Source organism: Astatotilapia calliptera, chromosome 14 (assembly GCF_964374335.1).
Source record: "Astatotilapia calliptera chromosome 14, fAstCal68.1, whole genome shotgun sequence".
In the NCBI taxonomy this organism is placed as follows: domain Eukaryota; kingdom Metazoa; phylum Chordata; class Actinopteri; order Cichliformes; family Cichlidae; genus Astatotilapia; species Astatotilapia calliptera.
The window spans coordinates 8,845,316-8,855,742 of NC_137435.1; the positions used below are offsets into that span (position 1 = coordinate 8,845,316).

The 10,427-nt window shown below is 40.3% G+C and overlaps 1 protein-coding gene across 2 annotated transcripts; it reads left to right on the forward strand.

The window, feature by feature from the left end:
* Positions 1 to 2,388: 2,388 nt before the first annotated feature.
* fhdc4 (FH2 domain containing 4) lies at positions 2,389 to 9,132 on the forward strand. 2 transcript variants are annotated; one of them, XM_080289199.1, is made up of 9 exons: positions 2,389 to 2,619; positions 3,019 to 3,553; positions 4,433 to 4,494; positions 5,176 to 5,278; positions 5,399 to 5,484; positions 5,566 to 5,666; positions 5,765 to 5,835; positions 5,927 to 6,200; positions 6,312 to 6,429. In XM_080289199.1, exons 2-8 carry the CDS (start codon positions 3,212 to 3,214, stop codon positions 6,083 to 6,085), a joined length of 924 nt encoding a protein of 307 aa, XP_080145325.1. In that variant the 5' UTR covers positions 2,389 to 2,619; positions 3,019 to 3,211; the 3' UTR covers positions 6,086 to 6,200; positions 6,312 to 6,429. The 2 variants fall into 2 exon arrangements, with proteins under 2 accessions (XP_080145325.1, XP_080145324.1); XM_080289198.1 differs by lacking the exons at positions 2,389 to 2,619; positions 3,019 to 3,553; positions 4,433 to 4,494; ... (2 more) ...; positions 5,566 to 5,666; positions 5,765 to 5,835 and adding exons at positions 6,514 to 6,678; positions 6,770 to 9,132 and having other exon boundaries at positions 6,063 to 6,200.
* Positions 9,133 to 10,427: the final 1,295 nt, after the last annotated feature.

Here is a 10,427-nt window from a genome sequence, read left to right on the forward strand (position 1 = left end):
ATAAAGCCATCAATCTGTCAATATTAGAATCACAGACATGATTGCTTTTTCAAGCTTCTCTGCCATTAATACAAATAGATTTTTAATGGTCACAGTGCTCTCAGATAAAATCAGAATAAGAGATTAAGGTTAAGAGATTAGATTATAACACACTCTTATCTAATCTTACCTTTATAAGTTATATAATATGATAGTTTGTTGTGGTCACACATTTGGTCTTGTAATTAAGTCTTAAATATATTCTTTACTGTCAGTCCCTTCAGACTTCCCTCAGTATCGCTTTCACTTCCTGCTTAAAATCTTATTTTATCCCAAAGGTCATTTTCCATTGGAAAAGGCAAACAACATGCAAGTTTTCCTCAGTATCTGAGAAAATCCCATGGCTTGCATACTAACACTGTTTAACGCACTGCAGACAATTTGCGGGATGATTTGAAGTATCGATCTTGAAAAATGTTTATGCCAATTTTCTATCATAATATGACTTACAGTCCTGTTTTATTATTATTTTTTATTATTTATTTATTTTTTGCCTGTCCCGTTTGGCTCTTTTGCCATCAGAATTATTGTCTAAAGGCAAAGAAAGATGCCCAACGGATTTACTTTACCAAATTGACCATCCCAGCCTTGCCATAATGGTCCATTTGATTCACCTTTTATTGTGTATTTTATTTTCACTTGTTGAATACGGGACAGACTTGACTGGGGGAAAGAAGGGGAAAAAGAGGGAAAGAGAAACAGCTGAGAAGAGGGACGGGGGAGAAGGGCAAAAAACAAAAACCAACAGAACGGGCAGAAAAAAAAAGAGAGAAAAAAATGCATATATCGATCACCTGGATCACCTGTTGAGAAAGAAAAAAGAAAACAAGCAGAAGAGAACAAGAGTAATAGAATTAACAACATCACAATGATATATGGGAATATGACAGTAAATACTAAATATTAAACATTATTGTGCAGCACATAAGATCAACAGAACACAGTGTGCTTTGAGGTAGGAGCCAAAAAGGGTGTAGTTTGTGGGTGTGATCACCCGTGTGTACACCTGTGAGCATGGACGCGCTTGTTTTTTTAAAAGGTTCCTTCATGTAATGATCTGCTAGAGGGTGTGGGGGGGCCACAGCCCCGTCCTCCAGGGCATGAAGCAGGTATGGAGGAGATCAAAACTCCAGACATCCAGAGGCCCCCAGAACACAAGAGACCAAGGAAGACTAACAGAGGGGCAGCCGCGCCACTGTCCCAGAAAGAGCTGAGGAGAGTCCCAGATGAGGGCTCACTCAGCAGCCGCGGAGCAGAAGCCAGGGGGAGTTGCAGTGACGCGCCCGTGAGCTCCGCCGGCAGCCAGCTGTGCCTGAGTGACCGAGCCCCAGGCCGAGAGGCCGGGGGCACCCCACCTCCGAAGTGGCCCGAGCAAGCCCCAGGCTCCAGGCCCCGATAAGCGGCCGCCAAGGAGTGAGCCGGTGTGTACCTGGACGCCCACCCCCAGACACAAAGAACCACCAACGCACCGATGTCTGAGGGAGTCCGCCACTGGCAGGGGAAGTGGTGGTGGGGGGAGATAGGCCTCCAAACCTTGCAGTCCTGTTTTATTAATGGGACTGAAGTTTTTAAGTACCGAGTCCCCAGCTCAGGGGTCCGATTGCGTTGTACGGATTTCCTTATATGGTCATCAGAGCTCAAACTGAGGCATGTATTCGAGGGCGAAATCCTGTGGGATTTTGATAAATATACACCACGTAGAAAAAACAGTCGACTTAATTTGTATTAGTGGTGTTAAATGTACTCTATTACACAAAAACAAATACACATTCTGGGCTTGTGACTGGTGAGCAATCCGTTATCGTTATCTGATAACGAGCATCTACGGAGCAAAGTTCAAGCTGTTTACCAAGAAGAAATGTTGGTGCTGGTCTCGGTCAAAATATGTACAGACAAATGTGAGAATTTAAGTTTTTCTTGTGCATTAAAATGTGAAATTATGCTAAAAAAAATGGAGTGGGGGGGGGGGGGGGGGAGGGTTGCGACTCCATCAAAGCGGCGAGTTATGTTTGCGGAAGTCAAACGACACGCAGCCAATCAGAGCTGGACTTATTATACCGCTTACCTTTGTGAGAGAACTCCCATAATATAGAGTTAAAGCCTGAATATTAGTTGAAAATTAATATATATAATGAATTCAAATCAATGACGGTCTCACCGCAGGAATATTTACTAAAGTATATAACATTTAATTTATTTTTAATTAAGTTGATAATGTATTTATTACATTTTAAATATGTTCAATGGGTTTTCTCTCTGAGTCAGAATATTTGTCATTCTAGTTGACCGCTTACTCACGCAACTCATTGACAGATGGATAGAAACGCAGCGCCTCCCCAAACTCCAAAGGGAAAAGAAAGAGAGAGAGAGAGAAAGAAATAAGCCAATCCCAGAGTGCCTGGGAAGGTGTGGGCTGTCATGGATTTTAAGTGAGTTCACCTGGGCGTGTCATTTACACACAGGTAGTCTCTATCCAGGCTGATGTCACTCTTTACTTTTGAAATTTCAGCAAGAGGGCCATAAGAAAAGAAACAAAAAGGGAAGCGGAGTAATGGGACTTGTGCTGAGTCCAACACAAAGGTGAGTTGACTTTTCATTTCTTTCTCTCCGGTCTTTAACTAAAAATAATGCTAAGTGTTTGAACAAACATTGGTTTTAGTAGTTTACCGATCACGGTGGACAAGCATAGCTCTGTACTGGATAAAACACCAGGAGCGTTTAGATCTCCTAAAGTGACTGTTATGGCAGATTTAAAGTAGCCTCTATGCGTTTCCAAAGTGGATCATGAATTATTATAGTGTTTGCACAAGTTTCAGGAAACTTTTTATGAAAATAATCGGCGGCATCACTCCCATAATTAATCTTATGTACAGTAAAGAAAGTAAATTCTGTACTCTGTGCTAAACAAAGCTGCTCACTGTTGTAGAGTGTATGAAGATCTGTAGCTTATGTGTCCCCACCCTGCTTTGTTTCTTTCAGTCGGAATGCATCATCCTAACTGACAACACTTTGAACAAGTCACTCCAGGACTGACTCTTGCACCGCATTCCTGTAAAAACGACCAGAATCGCTTCTACATTCACTGCATTCCAATATATGCTGAAATTCAGCTTTTATGCATGAATATGAGTGTGGATGCATTCAAAACCTGCTGAGAGGTTCTTATTAAAAGATGCAGCCAGGAGGTCCTCCTGCACCCCCACCTCCACCCCCACCACCTCCACTTCCTCCGCCACCACCTCCTCCACCTCCATCCCTACATGGCCTGGGTCCAATTTCAAGGTTGGAGCGCCGGCGCTCCAAGATGCGCAACTTCAACTGGGAGACCCTACCCAAACACACAGTTATAGGAAAGCACAACATCTGGACAGCAGATAAGACTGATGGGGAATATGAACTGGACACTGATCATATGGAGGAGCTGTTCAGCCACAAGCAGGCCCAGCAGCAAATCAAAGCTCTGAACCGTCAGAGTCTGAGGGGCCTGCCAAGTTCTGCCACAGCAGGGGAAATGGTGAGTGCAGCTAGCCAGGCTATAAATGTGTCACTATCACCCGTTCATGTAGTGGAACTTTGACCCCCAAGGTTTGTACAAGAGATTGAAAGCTTTTATATTCTTTCCTGTTTATTGCTGAGGTATGGAAGCAAGTTCTTTTGACCTGAATTAACACCCCCCCCCCCCCCCCCAAGCTTACATATAAGAAAAAACAGACGTCCCTGCAATGTTTTCCTCTCCTAACATTTAAAACCAGAGTGACCGAAGTGGTGATTTCATGAACTGGGAATATAGTGATACTATAGGAACTTTATTACCCTTTATGTGAAACTTAAAATTGCAATTTACATTTGCTTATTTTACAATTTACATTTTATAGGCCCAACTTTGCAATATATAAATACAACAAATGACAACAATAGTATAATGTTTCTGTCAGAAACATTATGTAATGATGTAAAATCACTCAGTACAAGGGTGGAGTATTATTATTTTCATTTGTTTGCTGAAGGAAGATCTAATTGTGTTCTCACTGACATCACTCTGTTGTCCATGCTCTGTATTTAAGCTACCGTCCCTAATAAACACCACTAGGCACATTTACTTAATGAAGTGTAGATCAATCATGATTTGACTAACAACACATTTTAACTTTTTACTTTGACCTTTCACCTAGAATTTTGTAAGAGAAATGGTGAAAAGGTGCAAAAACTGCATCTTTGCCTGGAATGTTCAATACAATCAACTCAAAGAATTCTTAACCTTTGGATTCGACTGTCTCTTTGGAAAGTTGAGATGTCTGTGATACGAAAGACAGAGCTCAAGTCAACAATGAAACCGTTTTAGCAGCTAACAAGCAGATTTTAATCCGGTCTCTGTTCTCCTTTCCCCTCCCAGATTTCTGTCCTCAGCTCCAAGAGGAGCATGAACATTGGAATTTTCCTAAAGCAATTCAAGCGGTGAGTCAGTGGTAGCACTGTGAAGGTGTGAGTATTTTGCACAATAATCTTTCCATGTTACACTGTACTGAGGACAAGGTGAGGCAGGCATATTTGTATGCAATAAGACTGCATCATACTCACAAAATCTCTGAAAGCCGACATGTCCTGGCAGGTCTGATCTATACTAGACTGTTCTACAGCTCTAACAGGTTATCTCCCTGATGTAACTTACAGATACACTTTTGCGAGGTATTGTAAATCTATTGCCTAAAGCTAGTTGTCATAAACAACAGATCTTAAAAGGAATGAAAACAATCCTGTTACTGTTAACATCCGTAAAATGTTTGTGATCAAACTACTGTGTCACCAGCAAAACAAGAGAACAACATATGGATACATTAATCTAACTACTTTTTTCTTTCTCATGCTGTTACCAAATATGTTTTTCTGCAATCTGAGCACATTTCCATTCCATCATTTTCATGTCCTGCACAGCATGTATTTTTCTGAGGGTTGAAATAAAGTGATTAGAGCAGGTAGAGGCTTGTATGTGTCAGCAGCTTTTTTTTTTTTCCAAGTTTTTTTTACCAGGCATAGAAAAGTGTGATATGAAAGCATACACACAGAACTAATGAGATATTTCAAAGCAACAGTAAAAACATAATTAAAGATAACTGATTCGCTTGACCTCTATTACAGGTCTATAAAGGACATGATTGAGGATATCAAATCAGGAAATGGCCTGGGCTTTGGTACTGGAAAACTGCAGGAATTATGCAAGATGCTTCCGGATGAAGGGGAGGTACTGTAGTTGCTTTTTGTTTTTGTTTTTTTAAACATGTCTATTGCGTCATGTGATTCTAAACCTTTGTTTATTTACTTTGCAAATACATAATCAGATTTTCTGATTTCACAAATGCAGGTAAAGCAGCTGGTTAATTTCAAAGGTGACATGTCTGCTCTCCCTGAAGCAGATCAATTTATGTTACTGTTGGTCAAGATCCCCAGGTAAGCCACCTGAGTGTAATTCAATGAAAATCACATGTTAAATGTCAGTGGTGATAATGATGGAAACGTTTTGTCTTTTAGCTATGAAGAGCGTTTGAGCTGCTTGGTGCTGAAGGAGGAATTTTTTCCCCTTATGGATGAAGTAAAAGAATTCATCTGTACTTTGACCACTGCTGGAAGGGGTAATGTCTGCATTCCTTGAGTTTGAAACATGAGACCCATTAAAGCAGAGTTGTACGCCCATTTGGAGTTGGAGTTAACAATATATGTTTTCTTTTAGAGCTGCTAGATTGCGATAATCTTCATGCTGTCATTCGCCTGGTCCTTAAGACTGGAAATTACATGAATGCTGTGAGTATATAATGATTGTGTTTGTGGAGTCTTGGATGACTTTTCTTTGTATTTATATTTGTTTGATCTCAATATGTTTATCTGATCATAGGGCGGCTACGCGGGCAATGCAGTTGGCTTCAAAATGTCTTCTCTGTTGAAACTAGTGGATACCAAAGCAAACAAACCTGGAATGAATCTTATGCACTATGTTGTGATGGCAAGTGGCTTTTACTTGTTTGAGAAGTCTGTGTTTCTCACCTTAAGATGAAGTTGCATAATTAGATTTTCAACAAACTTTCTAATTCATCACAGCAAGCTCAGAAGGTGGACACAGCACTGCTTAAATTTCCAGAACAGCTCAAACACATTGAAGCTGCAGCAAGGTAAGCAATACCTTTTTAAAAGCCATATAGGAGTGTCTTGTATGGCTTTTTTCTTCTTGTATTGCTGTATCATCAGAATAAGAGAAGAAATGCTTTCAAAAATTCTTTTAGAATACATCAAGGTGACATTGAAGGGGAGTATCGAAAGCAAATAAAGAAAGTGCAAGATGCCAATGCAAACACTTTAAAGCAGGAAGACCTAAAGGCACAGATGGAGGATTTTCTAATGGTGGGTGATTCGTTACTTGGTCCAGTTTGTGTGAATTTTAATAGAGAGTATATGCTCTAATGTTTTGGTTTTGGCTCCAATTAGGAAGCGGAGGTTTGCTTGAAAGAAGTAGAAACTGATCTTCAGGAGTTGCAGTCTGTAAGTGACAGAGTGGCACAGTACTTCTGTGAGGATGCCAAGAATTTTAAACTGGAAGAGTGTTGCTCCATTTTCAACTCCTTTTGTGAAAGATTTTTGCGAGCTATGCAGGTAATATACGCGCTATATGTGCTGGCATATTCCTATACTGAGATAAAAGAAAAATTAAAGGGTTTGAACTGGGATTTTTTTTTTCCTGCAGGAAAACAAAGCTAGAGAGACTGCAGAGGTGAAACGGAGACACAGAGACAGACTGGAAATTGCAGCCAAGCGGAGATCCACAGCTACCTGCTCCAGTAGAGATAAGGAAATGGATAGTGTTGCATTAGAATCTGTGCTACAAAACTTTGTCATCAAACGTGGTTCTAGGAGAAGAGCAGAAAAGCCCTCATCGACTCGTGGAAGCCCAACTAATGGTAGTCCCAATAACGGGAGCCTTTCAGAAATTACTTCTCAGGAAACCCTTCCCCCAGTAAATCAAAAGATTCAAGCCTCAGTTAGAGCTAAGGACATGGGCAGAAAAGAGTGGAGTTCAGCAGTTGAACTCACTGCGAACTTACGGAACTCGCACAAAGCCCAGTCAGACATCGAGGACACAATGGCAGAGAGTGAAAATTCTAATGAAGAAGAGATGAAAACTTCCAAAGAAGAGGACTCTAGAGGACTTAGGAACCCTTTCAAAAGGACTGTTAGACTTATGACCACAGTTAGATCTTTTGATGATAATGAGGAAGATCTGCAAGATAATAATGAGGAGGAGGCCCAACAGCTGCGTGAAGCATCTAAAAAAGTTTTGCGTTTTCAGAACAGCCGTGGCAGCGTCTCATCTGGGGACTACTCTCTGGAAAATCAGAAGTCTCCTCCTCCAAATGCGCCCATACGCCGTCAGCTCACATTTGATGAGGAAGCGGATAGGTATCCTGATGACCCCAGCAATGAGGATTTGCTTCAAGTTTTGCTCAAACCTCAACCTTCCCCTAAACGTAACCTTGGACGCCGCCATACGCTGCCTACTAAAGTCCCAAAAACCGAGGCAGGGGAAAGTAATCGGTGGACTGAACTGCCCGTCAGAACTCCAAATCATGTGGCTAAAGAAAAAGGGACGATGCCAGAGCGAGAGGGCGCCGGACACCCTCCCTCCAAACCAGTGTTTGATTATACTGACATTTCTCACAACTTAAAACAATCAGGTGCTGAAGACACAAATGACACATCAGCAGAAAACACAACCAAGCCACCTGTTTCCTCAGCTCCTGTCATGCAGCCCACAGACAACGATGTACAGATAACTAGTGACACTGTTCCAGCAAGCAGCAAGCCTGTGGTGTTCAAAACTGAGACCACTGGACTATTTTTTAGTTTTTTAAAACGCCTCGGCGATATGAGCAAACTACAGAGCAGCAAGGACACTGTAAATAAGCCCACAGGCTCTGGTGTTTAGCCTTTGGGATATATTTTTACATGTATAAAAGATAATTTATCTAATTTAATGTTAATTGCAATTAATTCATGATGACAACAAAGTGTTAAGATTGTTCTATTTTGGTAGTTTTTCCTAAATTGTGAATATATTCAAGAAAGCTTTAAGCAAGTGAGGAAGGTTTCTTTGTTTAGGAGAAGGCATTTTGTATGTTGTACCACTAGATGGCAAAATATAGTTGGCTTAAAGTGGAGGTTTTCTGGTTGATGTAGAAAGATGGGCACATTCATTGTATTTGCATTTATATCCATATCCAATAAGACTATTTTGACTAAACTGTTCTCAAAAATGGGATAAATGGTTTAATGCCTACAGTGTGTGAACTTTGGAAGGATTGACGTGCAAAACGTGCAGAAGGTACTGAGAAGGTGGAGAGAGACAGAAAGAGAGAGAGGGAGACACACCAATGACTGTTTTCTAGTCATTGAGAGAGAGAGAGAGAGAGAGAATAAAATGGCTCAGAGGCTGTATTTAAATCCTGGTTAGATGTTTTTGTTTTTAAACTACGCGTGCTTGTAATGCATGCTTAAATACAGTATTTCCTTTTTTTGTTTTGGTTTTTAACTGCGTATATTTGTATTGCTCTGTTTTCAACTCTTTTTGTGAAACATTCTTGTAATTCTTTTTTTTCCACATTATCACAGAAGCATGTCAAAAATGCAGAAGAGTGTGGTTGCTTTGAGGGTCTTACTCAATTCAGCCATTGTTTGATCTTAAATAGGTCAGTGTTACAAAGGCAGCCTGTATTTGAGCAGAGCTGAACTATGAAAAGTCCAAATGAAGGGCGTTGATCCCAAATTAACTTAAGACATCACCACAGGTGAAGGCCCAGTACCTGGTGGCTGACAATGGTGGTACATTTCACTTATGGAAGACCCTCAGTACTTTCATTTTGTGGGAGCAGAGGCATTGGGTCAAAGAGGCCACAGCTTGTACCATAACATTAGACCTTGTTTATTCAACTACCGGCAACCAGTGCTCTGCAGTTGATGCCAGAGTTGCATTAATTAGGTTTTTGGTACTCTGTCAGGCTGTCTGACTTGAAATAATGAAGTAATAAAAACAGCCTCTTCTATATACACAGACTGGTGTATTTCAAATGTTTTTGTTTTTTATAATTCTCTATGATAAAATATTTATAAGGCTAGCATGCATGGATATGGTAAAGGGTCAGTGATAAATATGTTTCAGTACAAGACTCAAACCAGGCAACTATATTTATACTCCATTTATGTTTACAAACAAATAATCAATAGCAATTCAGAATGCTTATCTGCTCAAGCCCTTATAAGCTTGTGTTTGGGTATATAATAACAATCTGAAATGGACAGCTAACCTTTGATCACATTAAGTCCATATGTGTTTAGACAATGGCAACATTTTTGTAATTTCGCCTCTCACAGCACTAGTTGTAGATTTTAAATCAAAGAGCTTGATTTAAAGCGTGAGCTTGAACCGCTTTTGAATTTAAGCATTTTTTTTTAACAAAAATAGTCCCTCATTTTCACCAAAAGGACTGAAAGCACATGGTAGTCAGCTAGATTTTTCCCTTTTCTAATAAAGCCTTTCCCAACATCTAAGCTAGTCAAAAAACTCTCATTGAGGTAGGCGTACTATTGTCAAAGTCTGTCATTAGATGCCTTCAAAGATACAAAAACAGGGAATTTACAACAAGAACAAAAGACCAAACTGGATTTCTTTAGAAAACAAAAGTGCCTGCAGATTTCTGAAGAGCAAAAATCTCTGGACAGAATCACCATGAACCAGAACAGTAAGGAAAGTGTGTAGAGAAATAGAGAAACGGCTCAAAATTCCAAAAAATTCCACATTACTTGTCAAGTAAACAGTAAATGTAATGTTATGGCATTGGCGTGTATGGTTGCCTAATTGGGTCACTAGTGTTTAATGATGATGTGCCTGCTGATACAAGCAGCAGGATGAGTTTTGAAGTGTACATGGCTATATTCTCATTTTCAGCCACATGCTCCACAACTGATCAGACTGTGCTTCCCAGGGCAAATGGGCAAATCATTTTGCAAGACCCCAGAGTTTCTCAAGGCAAAGGCATGAGAGATTCTTCATCAGGCAAGTCAGTCATCTGATCTCAACACAACAGAGCTTTTCAGTTGTTAAATAACAAACTGAAAACAGACAGACCCACAAACAAGCATCAACTGAAGGCAGCTGCATTAAAGGCTTCTCAAGGGAGAAAATGCAGCATTTGGTGATGTTCATGGATTCTAGACTTCAGTCGGCCATTGACTGTAAATGATTTTCATCATCATTTTCATGAAAAACAATCCCTATTTAAACTTCTTATGCTGAACAGTGAAAAGGTCATAAAAACAGCGTCTGATGTGAAGAGCGGCTGCACGGATAG

Excerpts from the sequence above, each read along its gene's own strand:
- fhdc4 (XM_080289198.1), top strand. Across the intron at positions 6,679-6,769 it reads GATTTTTGCGAGCTATGCAG|GAAAACAAAGCTAGAGAGAC; the intron begins GTAATATACGCG and ends TTTTTCCTGCAG.